This window comes from Pteronotus mesoamericanus, unplaced genomic scaffold, assembly GCF_021234165.1.
Source record: "Pteronotus mesoamericanus isolate MK-2021 breed Mesoamerican mustached bat unplaced genomic scaffold, CSHL_Meso_final contig_90, whole genome shotgun sequence".
Lineage (NCBI taxonomy): Eukaryota > Metazoa > Chordata > Mammalia > Chiroptera > Mormoopidae > Pteronotus > Pteronotus mesoamericanus.
Genome location: NW_026555277.1, coordinates 33041208 through 33061433, shown reverse-complemented (window position 1 = coordinate 33061433; position 20226 = coordinate 33041208). Strand labels below are relative to the sequence as shown.

The 20226-nt window shown below is 34.6% G+C and overlaps 2 protein-coding genes across 4 annotated transcripts in view; one reads left to right on the top strand and one right to left on the bottom strand.

The window, feature by feature from the left end:
• Window positions 1–6229, bottom strand: part of IMMP1L (inner mitochondrial membrane peptidase subunit 1) — a 60155-nt gene extending 53926 nt beyond the window's left edge. For all 3 annotated transcript variants that reach the window (XM_054585966.1, XM_054585965.1, XM_054585964.1), the window contains exon 1: window positions 6141–6229. The gene's annotated coding sequence lies outside the window, so the exon portion shown is untranslated. The remainder of the gene's footprint in view (window positions 1–6140) is intronic.
• A 146-nt stretch (window positions 6230–6375) lies between these two features.
• The window catches only part of ELP4 (elongator acetyltransferase complex subunit 4), a 197203-nt gene continuing 183352 nt past the window's right edge, over window positions 6376–20226 (top strand). The window contains exons 1-2 of the mRNA XM_054585963.1: window positions 6376–6619; window positions 14180–14215. Of these exons, the coding sequence (XP_054441938.1) occupies window positions 6397–6619; window positions 14180–14215 (259 nt within the window). The 5' untranslated portion in view covers window positions 6376–6396. The remainder of the gene's footprint in view (window positions 6620–14179; window positions 14216–20226) is intronic.

Sequence of the window (20226 nt, the reverse complement as noted above, 5' to 3'; positions counted from 1 at the left end):
CAAGAATGAACTTAAACTGACATATCATAATCACCTAAAATCCATAATTTCTATAGGGTTCCTTTTTGGTACTGTACATTCTATGGACTTGGACCAAAGTATAGTTACATAGATCCTTCAGTATAATAGCATACAGAATATTTTCACTGCTCCAAAAATCTGCACTCTGCCTATTCATCTATCCCCCCAGCCACCTCTGGTAATCAATGATCTTTTGTATTGTCTCCATAATTTTGCCTTTTCCAGAATATCATATAGTTGGGATCAGTATGTAGCTTTTACAGATTGGCTTTTTATACTTAATAATTTGCATTTAAGGCTCTTCCTTGTCTTTTGATGGCTTGAGAGCTTACTTGTCCTTAGCACTGAATAAAGTCCATTGTCTGGATGTAACACACTTCATTCACCCATTCACCTACTGAAGGATATCTTGGCTGCTTTCAAGTTTGTGCAATTATGAATAAAGCTGCTATAACCATCCATGGGTACGTTTTTATGTGGATATGTTTTGAAATCCTTTGGGTAAATATCAAGGAGCACAGCTGCTGGATCATAAGGAAAGGGTATATTTAGTTGTCCAAAGTGTCTTCCAAAATGCCTGTACCATTTTGCATTCCTGTCAACAAATGAGAGAGTTCCTGTGACTCCGCATCCGAGCCAGCATTTGGTGTTGTCAGTGTTCTGGATTTTGGCCATTATAATAGGTGTGCATTTGTATCTCAGTGTTGTTTTAAATTGTATTTCCCTGATGGCACATGATGTGGAGCACTTTTTTGTATGCTTACTTGCCATCTGTATCTTCTTTGGTCAGGTGTCTATTAAAGTCTTTGGCCTATTTTCAAATCAGATTGTTTTCTTGATATTGAGTTCTTTGTATATTGGGGATAACAGTACTTTACCAAATGTATCTTTTGCAAATATTTTCTCCCATTCTGTAGTGTTTCTTCTCATTCTCTTGACAGTCTTTTATAGAGAAGCTATAAATTTTTATGAAGTCCAGTTTATTAATTATTTCTTTTATGGATCATGTCTTTGGTGTTATATCTAAAAAAAAGCATCACCATACCCAAGGTACTCTAGGTTTCCTCTTATGTTATCTTCCAGGTGTTTTTTAGTTTTGCATTTTACATTTAGGTATATGATCCACTTTGAGTTAATTTTTGTGAAATGTGTAGTAAGGTCTGTGTCTATATTCTTTCCTTTTTTTTTTTTTTGCATGTGTATGTCTAGGTGTTCCAGAACAAATTGTTAAAAAGGTTATCTTAGACCATTGAGTTCCCTTTGCATAATAGTTAACCATAGTTGAGTCTATTTCTGTGCTCTCTATTCTGTCTATTCTATGCTCCCAGCACAGTTTTGACTTCTATAGCTTCATAGTAAGTATTAAAGCTTGGTAGCATTAGTCTTTCAGCTTTGTTCTTCTCTTTCAATATTGTGTTGGCTTTTCTGGGTCTTTTGCCTCTCCATATAAACTTGAGAATCAGCTTATAAATATCTATAAAGTAACTTGCTGGAATTTTTATTGGAATTGCATTGAATCTATAGATCATGTCGGGAGGAAATGGCATCGTGACAACATTGAGTCTCCTATCCATGAAAATGGAATGTCTCCATTTACTTAGTTCTTCTTTGATTTTGTTCATCAGAGTTCTGTAGTTTTCCTCACATAGGTCTTGTACTTTTGGTTTAGATTTAAGCCTAAGTATGTTGGTAAATTGTATTTTTTATATTTCCAACTCTGCTTGTACATTGTTGGTATATTGGAGCTGATTTCATTGTTGGTATATTGGAGCTGACAGGATGGTGTGATGGCTTTACTAAAATGTGTAGGTGGAAATGAGATTTGAATGTTACATAGAAGTTAACTAGTGACCTTTTGGAAGAATGGAACATGGTGAGTACAGGAGAATAAATGAATGTCAGAGTGCAGAGGAAGGGAATTTCTAGTGATGTGCTTACAGAAGCAGTTAGAGGGAACTACGTACAGGTCCTTAAGAAGTTGCGTTTTTGTATTATATGGTCATACTTCCCAATTGAAAAGATCAGGGTGGCTTCTGAATGGATAATGTACTGCAAAAGAACCAAAGATGAGAGCTAAGTACACTAGAATAGACTAGAGAGCTATTAAGAGTTAAACTCCACAGATCTTGGTAATGGACTGGATATGGTAAAATGCAGCTTGAGAGAGGAATTGAGTGTAGTAAATGAAGTTCCATAGCTTAGGAAACAAATTCTACAAATTGTCCTATCATTTAATGATACAAAACACTGGGGAAAGCTTAGTCTGGGACATTGTGAGTTTGAGGTTCCACTAAGACTTTTAAGTGACAGATTAAGTATCTGAATTTATGATTCTGGAGGTCAGAGCAGCAATCTGGACTATAAGTGTTAGACATTGATATATAAATTTTAAATGAGGTCCTGGAAGTAGATGAAGGTAAGAACATGGAAAAAAGAGAAAATGGTATTAAGGACTTCATGATTTAATGGCAGAAAGCAAGAGCCTTACTTTCTTTTACACCCTCTAGCCATTGAATTGTCCCTCCTTTCTAACGTCAATCCCTCTCCTGTTCTCCAGGTCGGATTCCTTCTACTTCATTCGGGTCCTTTTGTCACTTGTCTAGAGTTGGTTTCCAGTACCTTTATTTTCTGTCTCTCTCAAACAACAAAACTCTACCCTTGAATTTTTGTCAACATCCTCTATTCCCCCCACCCCACTTCACAGTAAAATGTTCTAAAATATAAAATGGTCTACTTTTATAGAATATTCGATTGTACTGGCCATTCAATTCTAAATACAATTATATGACTTTTCAGTTTACTACTCTATCAAATCTGCCCTTAACAAAGCCAAAAAAAAAAAAACCAAAAACCTTTATTACTAAATCAAATAATCACTTTCCAATTCTTATTTTCTGTTCCTCTGTCCAGCTTTTAAATGTTTATATTCACCAAAATTTATTCCTAGTTCTTTTTTTCTTCTCATTCTAAAGTATACATTTTCTTAGTGAGTTTATCCATTTCTTGGGGTAAACTCTTCCATCATGTGCTCATTAATTTCAAATCCATGTTTCATCTAGAGATCCCTCTTTTCACATAGCTCACTGTATACCAGATATTTCCCCTTGGGTTCTCCCAATTAAACACATTTTTAAATCCCTCATTTTATGATCTCCCATTCCCTAAAACAACGAACATAACTACAAAATTCTGCTTCCTCCTTAATTCTTTATCCTCTGCCACCCACAAAGCTGTTCAAGGCAGAAACCTCTTAATCATCTTTGATTCCTCCTGGCAACCTTCCCTGATCATATCAATTCTACACCTTTTAATAATCTTTTTTTTTTTCACTGCTTTTAAAGAGAGAAACATCGATGTGAGAGAAACATCCATTGGTTGCATCTCATATGAGCCCAGACCGGGAATCGCATGTATCCAGACCAGGAACAAATCCACAACTTAGGAATGTCCCCTGACCAGGAATTGAACTTGCAACCCTTCAGTTACAGGACAATGCTCCAACCAACTGAGCCATACCAGCCACTGCAACTCCTTATAGTAGTCTCTTAATTCATCCCATTCTCTTTATCCCATTCACATTTTCACTCCATCCATTTTCTTCTAGCTTATATATAGTCAAAACATAACGATCAAATATGATCATTCTGTCATTCCTTAAAATTTTTGATTCCTCATTTCCTATTATCCTTAAGGGAAAAAAAATCTACAACCTTCAGAAAAACCAATTAGACCTTCTTCAGTCTCCTCTTCTCTTACCACTATGTATAAATGATGAGAATTATCTGCACAGAAGCAATAAGAGTAGATTTATTGAAGGAGCAATCTTTCCACTCTCTGTAATAGTTTCCGTATGGCTTTCATTCTCTATAAGGCTTATATTGTCTAGACATCCTTCAAAATTCAGGTTAAACTTCCTCTTTAAAGGAAACTTTCCAAGGCTCCTTTTAGTCCAAGTTAGGTATCCTACATTTGTCCTCCATAGTACTTACGGCATGCTTTATTATTCTATTTACCCATGTATCTCCCCCACCTGTGCACTCAGGGAGGGTGTAGCCTAAGTATTCTTTCTCCTGTAACCTAAGCACTTAGCACATTCCCTGGGGTTTATTAATTAATTGTCATTAATTATTAACACCATACCTAAGCATATACCCTTTTAACTCTTCTACAAATATTTCATTTACTCCAATGTCTTATATTCAACTCTACATACTGGCAAACTCTAATATTTGGGATTATTTGCTTTAAGAGCAAAGTTTTTATCTTTGTAAAAAAAATTAAGATAAATTCATTTATTCTATGATAATGTTATACTATACCAAAGAATAGCTTAATTTCAGAAATTCCTTCATGTACATACATGTCATGCTTCCCAAATTCTATTTGAAGTTGAAAAACAATTTCTCAGTTCTAGTAATAAGGCAAACAAAGCACTACACCACCACCTTTAGAAAACTAAAGGGTAAAATAAACAGAGTAGGAGACAAGGGAATATGAAACAAAAACAACCTATTAAAAAATTAATATTTGCCTTGACTAGTGTAGCTCAGTTGGTTGTCAACCCACAAAGCGAAAAGTAGCTGGTTCCCTAGTCAGGGCACATGCCAGGGTTGCAGGTTCTGTCCCTCACTGGGGCACAAATGAGAGGCAACTGAACAATGTTTGTGACATTGATGTATCTCGCCCTCTTTTCTCCCTGTCTCTTAAAATAAAAATAAAATCTTTTTTAAAAAATCAAGAGCAATAAAAATATTCAAGATGTTATTATTTGATTATTAAACTGCTTTGTTACTTTTTGTTTTTCTCTTCTTAGTACTTATTTACTACAGGACAAAATTAGTACACATTGTTCAATGTAGTCAAGTGTTATTCTGTTTTCTAATATGTTAATCTTTTCTCTTCCAAATGAGAACATTTTTACTTCCGTAGGCCTAAAATGACAAGATTAGATCTAAGCTGACAGTAAGCACTCAACAGCTATTTACTAAATGACGTGGTTTATAGATTTATACTAGCAAAATGAAAGTACCTAAACCTCATCGAGCTTTCCAGTTGACATATAGCAACGTGTGATTCTTTTTCCTGAAGATTTTTCTTTAAAAAAAAAATAAAAAAAAAGACCCCCCCCAAATGAAAAACTCCAGTCACTGTTTAACAATACTAATCTCGATTTATCAAATAGAATCTGCCAAAGAGTTTTAATGGGTCACTGAAATTTAAAACAATTCAACGGCAAGAACTGCAATGAGGTTTGGATGTATTTTGAAAGTATCATACATCACTGTCAAAACCAGTCATAACTTTGTAGAACAGGCAGGCGTTGGGAGCCTTTTTTAGTTTAGCCTTGTCAGTCATTAATGCTTTTAAAAATCACCACTCCCCCCACCACACACACACCAGTTTTAAGAAAAATTTTAAATCCTAAGACGCAGCTCTAAATTGCATTGCCCTCCCCACCCCCGCATATAAAATTCCTATTCTAATAAGAAAGCTCTCAATTCGGAGTTCACTAGAAAAAGAAAGTACAAATACATCTAATCTTATCAGTTTTTTGGAAAGAAAACTCAAGTATTTTGTTACTTGAAGGTACCTTAACAGCAAACGACAATTAAATGTGTGAACAAGGTTGTCAGAGTAACACTCGTCATTCACACCGCTTATGGAAAGGCGCTCCAAGACTTACAGAAACACTAATTAAAACTAACGAAAGCTTCTCGCGGGGACTTGTCAGAGAAGTACCTTTTATCATTTGCTCTCTGAATCATAAGAAAACCAAATCGCCTCAAAGCTCAATAGTTTTCACTCCAAGGTCTGAATCCAACCCACCAGCCACGGACGAACTGAGCCCAGATTACTCAGCGAACAATTCACTAAGGTGAGTTCCAATTCCTTCAATATAACACAACCATTCAAAAAAAAAGGCTTGATGGGGAGACAATGAATTTTCAATCAGAAATCAGAAGAGAAAGGGGAAATGTATCTTTCCTCTTTACAAACAGACGAGCCTAGTGCCATGTCCTAATGGCAGCTGCTTGATATATCGCTCCACCAATCGTTTCTTTAACTCAACGTGAATGAAGACACTCAAAACGAGAGCAACGTGGAATGATGTTACCCACCTCTAGCCCCAAAGAAACAGGAAAGACTCTAACTCAGGACTCAGGTGGGCCTTTTCACCTGGGTCCGGCAGACGTCCGCCGTCCTTACGTAAGCGCACTTTTCAGCAATACGCCTTGCGATTGGTAGGCTCGAGATGGATATTTCAGTCCTATTGGCTACGAGGGCTGCAAGGAGGCGGGAGTTTGGGGCTGGCTGTGACAGACCCGCTGCTTGAGATCCCAGAGTTTCTATTGGGTCAGCGCGGGGAGCGCCAAGATGGCGGCAGTGGGAACCTGCGGCTCCGGCACCGGGAGTACTGGGTCTGTCGCGCCAACAGCCACCCAAAACAATGTCACCAGTTTCCAGAGGAGGGGTCCTAGAGCCAACGGTACCGACAGCGGCGGCTCTCGACTGGTGTCCATCGCAGGCACACGACCGTCGGTGCGGAACGGACAACTGCTGGTATCAACCGGGCTCCCAGCCCTGGACCAGCTTTTAGGTCGGTTCAGAACTGAGATCTGGGCTCAACAGAGGGAAAACTTAGGGAGGGGACTTGCTGGGGAAGCTGCCCTGACCCCACATCTTTCTGTGGCCACCTCGGACCTGTAGAGGGTAGCATGGTCTGATCGAGATAGAGGGGAGGAGTGGTTGCATGGAGACGTGTAAATGCTGTTAACTAAGCCCGTTCTAGTGCTCCCCCCGCCAGCCTTTTTCTATATTACGACGGGACCTCTACGTGCTTTTACCTTGGTCAAGGGAAATTATTAATGTTTGGAAACTGTTTGGCTTTCACCTCTAGAATTCCCTCCTGGTCTCCTGCCATCGTTCGGGTTAACGTGCAGAAGTTTGTATCATTGTGAGAGATGGGTTTCATTGTAAAATGCTGAAAAAAGTAACTTCCCGTCTTTCACCGCCAGGCCGCTTATCCCCCGGTTCTGAATCTTTAAAAAAAAAAAATCATATTGGCTTTAAGAGAATGGATATTAACGGTTTATGTGGATCCAAAGTAGTAACAGCCTGTTGTCGATATTGACAGTCGTTATCTGTATCTACATCTGCGTTAAATACATGTATAGATGCTTTTGTTAGATTTTTTTCTCTATATTCTTTGCCTCCAATAGTTACATTCCAAACGGCATATTCCAAGTTCACATTTTAAGGAGAAAAAGAAGTGGAGTTCTTAGGTTTTTCTATATAATCTCTGGAATTTTTAATGACAAGCCTGTTATGGATAGCTTGTTTTTATCAACTGTTCTATTGAAAGGATTGACCAGATTGAATTGGGAGGACAGAGCTTCTGTGTTAATAAAGATTGTAAATTAGTTAATTCCTATCTGAATGCTGCTTCATTAAAAATGATGTGTTTGTATTTCATAACTTTTTAATAGTATGTGATGTGTGTCAGTTAAATCTTGTACATTTGCATAAAATATTAGAAGTGTCATTGCTTGTCCTTGTACTTCACTTGACTTTTTATTTCTGTAAACCCCCACCCCCAAGGTTTAACGCAAAGGAAAGTGACAAGTAACCTCTGAGAAAGAGTATGGTATCTTGGCCTCTGTTCATTCATGTCCTTAACTGGGTCCTGGTTATTTCTACATACGTTTATGTATTTTTATTTAATTGTGTCAAGTCTGTTGCCTTCCTAAATTGCATGGTACTATGAATAAAAATGATTCAGAATATCTAGTTAGCAGATATTTATTTCATCTTTATTTTTCCCTTGTGAATCTTGGGAGCTGTTTTCAAGTTTGAAGTTTAAATACAGGATCACACCCAAGTGTGATTTTATATATCACATATATATAAAAAATATGTGGTTATATATTTTATATATACACGCGTCTGTGTGTATAAATTCGATGGGGATATGTAATTTCACACACTTGATCCTGAAACTCGCCAAACTAAAAGGTCATATTTCCTATGTTATGCCTTCAGTTCCTCATTAGAATAACAAAATATGCCTAGCACAGCTGCTGTTGCTTAGTAGATTTTCAATAAGTACTTGATTGGAAGAAAAATAACGTGTAGGGGGGAAAAAAACTGGACAAGAATTTAGGAAATAAGTAAGATGGAGGTCTAAAAACAGACTCAGATTAAGTGACATGAACAGAGTCACAAAACCAGTGACAGCCTGGACTAATCTTTAGGCTCCAGATTTAGTCCTCTGAAAATGCTACAGCTCTTTCAAATTTTTTAGAATGTGTTTCAAGTGGTTTTAACCATTTACTGAACTTGAGACTAATGATTTAACTATAGTCCCTTAAAACACCCACCAAAAACAACCCAAAGCAACTTCCTCGTGTTTCTACAGTTATATAAATAACGAACTGTATTTTCAGAAATTTCCAGATTTGCTTGGGGATGGGGACTCTAGTATTTGTGACAAGCTTTTGCTAAAAATTAGTGTTCATTAAGATGTTAAAGTATCAGTTTTTGGATATTTTGAAATATTTTTACATGTATGTAGTTAATCCTCAAAGTGCAAAGTAGAAGTCATTATAATAGAAATTACTACATTTAGAATAATAAATATGTGCAGAAGTGCTTCAGTTGTTTACTTCTTGACACTTGTATTTTGATGTTATATTTTGTATGGCCCTGTGGAGCAAACCCTTTACATTTGTTTTTCATTAAATCAGTATTTGAAAGTGAAACATTTGGCTGCTACTGTGTATGCCCATAGGTGTAAGCAAAGCAGATTACATTGTTACTCAAATGTTACTTGACTCAGACTGTAACAAGCCTAAGATGAGCATATTGTGGGAAAATATAACACTAGTAGGATGTTACAATATTAGGATGATGAAACTATACTGTGACATTGTGATTGTTGTGAAAATACATATTCATTGATTACTGTGTAACAAGTAAATACTGTATTGTTGCTGCCATGCAGTGCAGCGATACTTGACTGCCTCCACCGTGACATCATTGTAATTGTAAGCATAGATGCAACGTATGCTTAGAAGGCATCATACAGGCTAATTGAATGTTAGTCATTTAATGATATGCTCGTATTCCCATTGCTTACTCCAAAAGCACAGTGTTTTATAAATTTGAGAATTCCCTATATCTGCATCTTTTAAACATGATCTAATGATACTAAATATTTTTGTTCCAGTAACAATTTTATTTTTAGATATTGATACACATTTCCCAAGTTAGCTACCTTGAAATTTTTCAGGTTCTGAGATTTCTTAATACAGTTTCTGAACCCTGCCCTTCCAGGAAATTTATATTATTTGATGATGCTATATGTAAATATTCCATTGTTCTTCCAGGAATTTCCAAAGAGAGATTATAGTGGGTAAAAGATTCTGGTGGAAAATCTTTTTTGCTGGCATATAAGGTGTAGTCCATTTTAGGACCATATTGTCTAATCTGGGGAATTATCCCCCAGCCTCATCCTTCAAAAAGAAACTTGAAAGAAGTTTGACTTCCGGCTTGACTGGCTTAACCTCTTTGCTGTTTAAAATTTACTAATTTTGGCAGTCAAGAGAATGACAGATAGGGCTTCGGGGTGAATAATAGACCAGGAAGAGTATTCTCAACAAGCTTGATGGTAGCTGCCGTTTTCAACACTGATGTCAAAAAACAAATACTGTTGAGGTTATGTCCTTTACTGTATCTTAATCTATAGTGTGGGAGAAATACATTGAGTTTGGACTATAAAATAATTCTGGTTATAATGTTTTAGGAACTAACATCTGTAGCTTGTTCCTTTGAATTTTTTATGTAGAACTGTTTCATGTGATTTAATCTACATAACTATTATCACTGTTCACAGCATTTTCTATTTTAATTCCTATATTTGCCCAGCCAGTAATTGTGATAATCAGGAGTTGTTGGGATGTTTTATACTCCTAGACAGAGAAGAAAAGGTGGATTTACTAATGAAATAACTGCAATTTAATTTGAGATGTGACATTAAGTATTTAAGGATATTACTATAAACTAAGGAAAGGATGTGAAATTGCTGTTTATATTATTGCATGTTCCCTAAAACACCTTTGTATAATTTTAAGCAACACTTAAATTTACTCTTTCATAGAGCACTGGAAAGGACTTGTGTGATTCACTGTTATCTTTTCTGACTGTTTTTCTTCTCCCTTTTATTTTCTCCAGCTTTGAAAAAGGAGATGCCCTTGTTGTAAAATAAGGCATCACTTCTCAGCTTTCATATTCTAATATATTAATTAGACCTTATTTACCCCAAATTTATAGACTAATTAGAGATTTGGGAAGTGTGGGGATTGAATATTTTTTCTTTAAAATAATATTGATAAAATATTGATTTAATTTTCTAACTTTACACAAATTAAAAAATCCTTTTCCTCATTTTAAAAATCATAAAATAGGAAGCTATTGGCACTTAATCACAACATCTTAAATTTTCTTATGTTTTTAAAACATTAGACTTTTTCTACTTTTAAGACAAAATGCTCTGTCATTTTTAAATGTAAAATCTTGATGAAATAATATAAAATATCAAACTTGCAAAGTATCTTCAAGCTTTCAAACTTGTGTAATCTTATATTTGGATATAATATTCGACTGTATTTTTAGTAAGCTGGAGATAAACATTCCTAAAGAAGGTCTGGAAGTAAAAAGTGTTTATTTGCTTAATGACTTAGAAAGTGTCATGATTTCTGTAAGATATGATTAAAGAGGAGAGGGGGTGATAAAAAAGATCATTTTACTTCATTGTATGTTTTATCATAAAATAATATGATTGCTTATTTACCTCATTACTTACCTGTCAAACATTTTAGTGGACTATAGGGAAAAAATACTTCTATTTTAATTGGGAACTATAACTGTGAAATCTGTGTTGCTTTGAAATTACATAAAATTATTAATGGGTAACTGATTTTAAAGAAACGTATTAAGAGCTAGCTTTGGTTGAATATATTATGTCAAAATATCCTGTTGTGGTTGGTTGGTTAAACATAAATTTTTGGTGGAGACATGACTACAAACTTATTCAAACTTACTCTCGTTTAAAATATAGCTAGAACCTAAGTATGTCAATTGAGGTATATTAAAACACCTTATACAGAAGTATTTTGGGGAAATGTGAGGTTTTGTCATGCTCAAATCAAATTCAGAAGACTAGGGGAACTTTGCTTCTATGTGTGTATGTATGTGTTAATCATTTTACCTCATATACATAGAATAAAAACTTCATTTAAAAATAGTTAATAAGGTAGATTCATCTTACTTCTGATGACCAACCTTCAAAATGACCAACCTTTACTAGAGTCCATTCTAATTTGAATTTAGTGAATTTACAAAATAGAGGGGAAAAAATGAAATTACACTTTTGTAAGAGAAGTCCTGCTGGGATATTAATTTGGCTGATCAAAGTCATTGAAATGTCTCCATTTTGTTGTTTGTTTTAAGTGATGTTGAATTTTCCAAACATTAGAATTTTAATGTACATGAGATTTTATCATTTGAGTGGTGGTTTCCGAATTATCACTAATAGTAGATTATATTATTCTTTCAGGAAATTACCTCCTTAGCACAGTCTGATTTACTGTAAAGGTGATCATCTTTTATAAAGCAACAATATGCTTTCCGTGATTTGTTCTAATCAGAAAATACTGGTCAGACGGTGAGGGGAGCTCTTCCTGAGTACCTCTCTGGGCCAGACACCTGCGTCAGCCAGGATCACTCCCTTTAACGGGGCTACTATTCCTTGATCTGTTCTCATCATTCCACTGTGAAAACCATTCTCACAGTATCTTAAATCTCTAAGAGTTCCTTCACATGAAGCCTTGAAATTTTATATATATTCCTGATGTGAGAAGACGTAAAAGTAGACCCAGGGAAGTCTAGGTAAATCTAAATCCTTCCTATAAGAAATAGATTAAAGAAAGAAAGGCAGCGGCTATTTGTTATAATACCTGCTTAAGACTAGGCACTGCAGTGTTTGTTATGTGCTTATATTTCATCTCCTTAAATACACACAAACTAGTGATTAGGTAGTTAAATGTTTATTTTTGCATGTAAAGGAAAGTAGGGAAAGAAGGACTTGGAAAGTATAATTTAAAATGTTCAAAATGGATTAAAAAGTTAGTGGTGATCCATATGTGCTTTATATGTAGCACAAACTACAATTAAGCATTTAACCTAATCTTGTCCCCAAGAAAACCTTTTTGCTCTGATCCTGTTATCATCATATATATTTCAGTTTATATTAAACTTTTAGTTTGAAGAACATTTGAAGTTATCCTATGTATGCCATTAAATGTTATAATGAAGGAACTTATCTAAATATGAAATTAAAATACTATATATTTAGTCCTATAGCAAATGCACTTAAATATAAAAATATATAAAAGTACTGGTTTCTTTTTTAGTTTATCAATTTGGAATGTTCCACTTACAGTCACCAAATGTTGCATTGTATTCTGTGTGACATGTATGTTACCAGATTTTAAATTTTTTGAAAGCATAACATTTATGCTACTTACAAAGCAAAAAATAAACTCTTGTCAAAGGAACTTTTCATACTAAGTTTTTCTATAAAACATTTGCCACTACAAACGTGGGGGGGAAGTTGTTTAGTAGTATTCTATTGTTCATTTGACAATTTTGTGCCTCCCATCCTCGCAAAACCCCAAAACATTCTAATTACATTGTCTTCAATTGCCCAACAATGTTGAGTAATTTCTTTCAATTTGTATTCCATTTATTACAACAGTCTGTATATGAGTACATTTGAAGATTGTGTAGACGTATATGGGTGAGACACATCTGTTCTGCCTGCTGACAATGCTTGGTGCCCTGGTGACCTCTCTGGCAGGACCCCTATCTGGGTGCCTCATGAAAGGGATCAATGTGGTCTCCAACAAATGAATTCCTTATATAATCTTAACCCTTCTCAGACATGAGCTTTCTTGACACTCATTCCCAAACATGTAGCATAATAAGCCCATTTTGCAGATCAGAACACGGAGTCATCAAGAGCTGTATTAACTGCCCAAGTCAGGAAGCTAGTGATCAGTAGAACATGAGTGAGGTGTGGGTTACTCCCAGCCTGTGTTTTTATTTTTTTAATTGAATTTATTGAGGTGACATTGGTTAATAAAATTATGTAGGTTTCAGGTGTACAATTCTATAATACATCACCTGTTCATTGTATTGTATGTTCACCCCTCCCAGTCAAGTCTCCTTCCATCACTATTTATCCCCCCATTCCCTCTTCTACATCTGCAACCCCCAAGAGTTTTTTTTAAGTACATTTCATGTTTCTGTTTCAGTGAACTTATGTTTGCAACATTAATTACAAGTAATAATACTTTACAAATGTTTTTAAAACAAAGTAGGTGAACATTGTATCTTTTTAATGTAGTTATAGCTTCCTAACTCTTGATTTGAAATTGATTTTCAATGAATCATTGAGTTACATGTTCATGATCATGTTATCCTAATTCAGATATTTAAAAGAACACGTTCTAATAATAGAAAATTTATTTTTGTAATTGTGATTTCTTTTGAAATGGCAAAAAATAATGTTTATTTTAAATTCTAAATATAGAGCATGTCCAGACTTTGTGTATATTATTCATAATGAAAAAAAGAATCAGTTTTAATTATCAGAGTGTTTTTCTCCAAGGCTTGTTAGATTTGAGGATAAGTATTAAAGTGTAATTTCTACTATAATAACCTTTGTTTTCTTTCTTGTACTACTGTAGTAGTTAAGTTATGGTGCACATTTAGGTCTTGGCTATTGAGTTAATTTATTAACAAGTACTAAATATAACATTATTAGAATGCTTAACTACAGTTATGTTGAATGCTGCATGGTCCTATCACAGAAGAATGGAGGATTGTACAGTATATTATAATAGTAATTGTAATGTGTAGTGTAATTACATATAATATGTAATTATTTCATAACACCTTAAGCAAAGTATTGCAAAGGTAATTAAAATGTTTTCAACAGCAATTTTAAAGTTATTGGAAACCTGTCCTTTGTAACTTTTATGTTAAAAGTAATGTAAAAATGTGAATTAATTTTCTTCTTCATTTTGTTTTATTTCAGGTGGAGGTTTGGCTGTTGGAACAGTTCTTCTTATTGGTTAGTATAACATACGTACTTGTGCTTTCTGATCATTTTTCTGTTGTTCATATGACGTTGGGGGGTTTTCCTATTCTGAAAATAACACTCTCTAAGAAGGTAAATTAAAGAGGAATTGCCTTAACTTTTAATTTAAATTAAACTTGAAACAAATTAGGCAATATATCTCTTGGCAATATAGCTCTTACAATTTAAAAATATTCACAGAGCACTGTCTTCCATTTTTTAAAAGACGACTAAAATTAATGCCAATTGATTTTTCTGGAGAATCTCGTATTTAGAGTAGTATTATTAAAGTGATTAATTTGAGAGGTTGATGTGCTAATAACTCCATTTTAAATATTTCACATTTTTAATCATTATAATCTTATTGAAAGAAAAGTAACAAGCAGACAATCATATTTTTGTTCCCCTTTAAAGGTACAATGGTTCTTATTCAAATATCCATTAGTAACCCTATTTGCTTTATTTTTGTTGTTGTTTAGATTAGAGAACATTGGAATTGAAATCAACCTGAGCAGTTTTGTCGTCAAAGCTCTCATCTAGCCACCACTTTTCCATAGTCCTCGACAGGTGTCAGGCACCGCTTGAGTACAGATTATCTGGTTTAAAAGACTCGCTGCTTCACAGAGCAGTGTTTGTTGTTGAAAACATTATGGTTTATTAGAAAGTTTCTTTTATTAACATTTAGTCCATTTACCTGTAACAGATTTCTTTCTTCCTAGTTTTGCCCTCCTATATAATACAGAATTTATCTACTCTTTCACATGACACTCTTAACATATTTGAAAATAACTATTTTATCACCTCAAATCTTCTCCAAACTAAACATAGACTCTTAAGCTGGTTTTTAAGTATCTTGGTTTTCACCCTGGCTTGTCTGTGTCACAGCTTCTGGTCTGGCACCATCTCTTCAGCGGTACCCAGAACTGAGCACAATATTGCATATTTAGAATGACCTGTAGTAAAATTCTAGAAATGATATCTGTCTCATTTTTAAAAATTTATCTTTTAGTAAATAAAGAACCATTGCAGTACTTTATGGAAAAACAAATTTACAGTTTTTATAAAAATAAATACACAAAATACAAAAGGATATATAGAAAAAAAAACAGGTGGTCCTTTCAGTTCATCAGTCCCCATATCCAGAGACAATGCTGTCCTGGTATCCCATCCAAATATTTCTACATAAGAAATCTACTTGGGAACATTTAGCACCTTTGCTTTTTCCACTTAATACATCTTGAGAAAAGTCCATGTGCATTCATATAGATATATTCTTCTTAACAGCAGTATAGGATTTCATTGTATGGATATGCTATAATTTATTTAAATCATTCTCTATAATTTTAGGTTAATTCCATTTTTTTCAATTACTGACAATGCTATTATACAAATCCCCTATATAAGCTTTGCATACATATTTACATATCTGGTTAATAAATTTCTAGACATAGATTTGCTTGAGTGAGGCATGTTAAATTGTGTTAGATATTATTAAATTGCTCTCCAAAAAGGTCATACTACCTTATATGTCAATCAGCAGTTATAAGAATACCAGTTTACCCTCACCCTTGACAATACTATATATTATCAAACATTTTAATCTTTACCAGTTCAAACATAAAGAGTGAGAATGGCATTTTATCATTTGAAGCTGGGAGTTTACTCTTTGATGACCAACAATTTGGATAATTATTATAATGGTTTAAAACATATGTAGCTGACTTTTAATTATTTTCTCCAGAGGAAGGATCTGTGAATGATGCTAATAATGAAATGATAATTTATGATTCATTCAATAAATCTTCATTGAATGCCCAGGTGTGTGCTGCACACTGGGGTTACACATATAAATAAGGCACCTTTTCCCTTAAGGAACTTAGCATCTATGAAAGAGACATATGTAAACAAATAATTAAAATATTGTAAGTTAACATCATAATAGATCTGTTTACTGTTATTACATTTTATCTTTGGTCATAGCTGATACAAGGAAATGCCATTGATATTTGTATATTGATCGATAACAGCAACTTTGGAATAGTTCATAGTCACTTGAATTTTCTAAGTAGGCAATTGTCTTCTGCAAATATTAACAAGGTTATTTCATAATAGATTTTGGTATCTTGGAAGTGAGTGCTTCCATAACAAATACCTTATTGGGAATGGCTTTGGAACCAGGCAGTGGGCAAAGGCTAGAAGGATTCTGAGCAGCATATTAGAGAAAGTCTAAATTGCTATGAACAGATTTTTAGTAGATATTTGTACTTTGAGAATGCTGCCAACGAAGGCAAAAAGGACGTGAGGTCCATGTTACTAAAAGCTGGAGGGAAGGAGATCCTTGTTATTAGGGGCAGAAAACCTCATGACTTTGTTGTCTGCAGTTATATGGAAACAGAACAGTTGCATGATCAGCTTGGTGATCTAGCTAAGGAGTTGTTTGTTTTGTTTTGTCTTGTTTTTTTTATGTTAAGTAATGCAGGAAAAACTCAAGCATAACTGAAGCATAGTAACATTTTTTTAAAACTGTGTTTGTGATGAAATGGCAGTTCATCAAAACATTATGCTAGGTATTCAATAACTATTTGTTAAATTAATGATTAAATAAAAGAATATAAGTTACAAAACAAAGGCCTTGCCTTTATGGTCTTCCTGTAGAACTATTACTATGAATATTTTCAGTATTATTTATGCCCTTCTATCAACTTCTATATGTATAAGATATTTAAAAATATGCATAAAAATAAAAATAAAGTAAATTTAGTTTTTTCATCTACTAGCTTGTTTTATTTATAAAACCTTAAAGCAAACTTTATAAGCATTTTTACATTTCTTTGAAAGATCAGATTAGCAGAAGGAGTCTTTTCTACTGGATTCTCTACTTTTCTTCATTCCCCAAGTCAATACAACTTATACAATGGATGAAATCTTCCATAAGAAATGAATAGTTCTCCCTGGTCGGTGTGGCTCAGTTGGTTGGAACATTATTCTGTAAACTGAAAGGCTGTAGGTTTGATTCCTGGTTACAGAACATGCCTAGGTTATGGGTTCAGTCCCCAGTTGGGAACTGACTGATATTTCTCTCCCTCGGTATCTCCCTCCCGTATCTCCCTCCCTTTCCCTCTCTCTCAATCAGTAAGCATGTCCTTGGGTGAGCATTAAAAAAAGAAAGAAAGAAATGAGTAATTCTAAATACAAACTAAATATGGAAATTTAAAATCAGTAGTTAGCAGCCTACGGCATGACTATATTGCTTATCACTAAAAGATTTTTTTTTAATTCCAGAAGAGAAAATTAAAACATGAAGATGATTTGCATTAATGACTTTCCACTATAGATTTCCAATTTTTAACCATGTCTCTTGAAATACATTACTTATTAACCAAGACAATTCTGCAGGCATGTAGGGTGTATGTGCTCATGACTGTGACCTTCAGGGTAGTGTATTTACAGCTTCATTAGCACTGTAACTATGGACACTACAGATAGTGAGCACGGCCACAGTACCCCAGGTGGGCCTACTTTGGACCTTCGGAATACAACAGGATAAATTAATACGAATTCATAAAAGGCCATTCTCTGAGGAGTAAATTGAAGTACTAAGAGATGCCTACATTTACTTTGAAAATCGGAAGTAGACTTTTACAACATGTTTTAGTCTTTAGGACTAGAATAGGCTTTGAGAATTTTTTTTTAATATAAATTGTTTTCTGACATTCTAGTACGGGGGTAAATGTGGAACACCTGAAAATATCAAAAGTGAAGGAATGGCATAGAGTTTACACAGCTTTTAAAAAAATAAATAAATAAAAGATCTTGATCTGTTTGCAGAGATATTGAGCATCAAAAAGCTTCAGAAGTTATCAGTAATTAAAATACAAGTTAGGTGATATTTAAGAATGCATTAGTTTTAAATTAATCTTTTACATTAATTGTACAGTTTTAGGTCTAAAAGAAGATAAAATATAAGATAGTAAACAATTAGAACTAGTTAAGGTTTTACTTTTATATTAGTTACCTATTGCAGTATAACAGTATTACCACACACTTAGCAGCTTAAAAACAACACACATTTATTATCTGACAGCTTCTGTGGGTCAGGAGGCCAGGCACAGCTAGCTGGGTCCTCTGCAAGCCAGCTGTCAAGGTGTCAGCCAGGGCTGGGTTCTCATCTGAAGGCTCAGCAGCGGAAGTTCTGCTTTGAAGCTCACATGCTGTTGGCATTCAGTTTCTTGCTGGCTGTCAACGGAGGCTGCGCTGCAAGGGCAGGGTACAGAATGGTCTTATTTCTTCAGAACCAGTAAGGGAGAACGTCTCTCCTCAACGCAGATGTTACGTTCTTATGTAACGGATATGACATCCTGTCACCTCTACCCTATTCCTTTGGTTAGAAGGCAGTTCCAGGTTCCACCCACACTCAAGGACAGGAAATACACAAGGGCAAGAATACCAGGAACTGGTTAAAAATCTGAAATAGGTTAGATTTCAGAAAAGTCTGAAATAAACATCAGTGTAGCTGTTTAGTAAAACCGCTGACCTTTTGTTCTGAAGTATTTAAGCATTTACAATGGGTTCAATGTTGTTAGGTAGTGTAAATTTTGGTTTTTACCCATTGTGAACTTTAACAGGATCTTGACTACACATGGAATAACTATGAACAGAACATATTTAATGCACAGATATTTATGTGGATGAAAAGGCTTAGGTTGTCCCTGATGTTCCCTTGTTTCAATCCATATTTTACTGCAGCCAGAATGAACTTTGTGATATTAAAATCGGACCATGATATATATACTTGCTTAAAACCTCTCTGTGCACTTAGACTGTAAGGCCTTTAATAATCTGACGCTGCTGATGCGCTTTGGCCTTATCTCTGCTCATCCTCTCACCCCCTTCCTCCAGCTTTGTGCTTATCACCCTAACCCTTTAATTCCATCGAAGTCCCAATCTCTTATCTCCTTCCAGGCATTTGCTTCAAGTTCTCTCTCACTGCATCATTTTTTCCCCTCTTTTCCTAACTCTAAATCATCCTTTTCGTCTCCACTTATATATGTCTTCCAGAAAGTCTTCTTTAACTGTTGCTTTTCTTCCCCTCACCCTCACTTAGTATTCCTCCTCTATGCTTCTATAGTATTCCTTATTTTCCTTATCATGGTACTTATTATACTTTATGGAAAATTCCCGATTATGTATCTTATTCAGTAGACCTTAAGCTCTGAGATCATGGGAAACATGTAAGGGCACCATAAATAAATGGGTACATGAATTAATTATTGATTTGAAAACCTGGTTAAAAACAATTGATTTATAGTAGTAAGATAGAGGTAGTCATGGAGTATTTTGAGTGTGGAGACATATCATGAAGGCTGTACTGTAGGAATAAAGTAAGAACTTCAAGTGGTAGAAATACTAATTGCCCTATTCTAAACACAAGTTGATGTTTGCACCTACACTTTTAAGACTTTAATCATAAACATACTACCATAGTTTGATGGGGGTAACAACACACTATGGGATGGGATAACAACACTACCTAACCTTTCTATTTCTGTATTTCATTATCTATATTATACTGTAATTGTTTCACTTTGCTTATACTACTCCAATATGAAATGCCATTTCCCTACACTTTACTCTTTTTAATAGGTACCTAAGATTGATTTCTACTTCTCTGCTACATAAATGTGTGGGAGATAGAGAGACAGGAGGTACAATGATTCCCAGATTTTGGGACCCAGAAAGTTTGGAGTTGTTACCATTAGGTAAAGTCAGAAAAGAGAAAGAATGAACAGGGTTGAGGTAAAGTAATGAGTTCAGTTTAAACATAATGAATTTTATGTTCCAAGTATTTCTACCTAGTAAATAGTTGAATATGTGGATAATAAATTTAGGTTGGAGAAAAATAAGTGGGTTTTCTCACATTATTTAACTAATGTCTTTTTAAACATTTTTTAGATGACGTTATATGCATGTACTAGAAAATCCAGGTTTATAAGACTTCTGAGAGT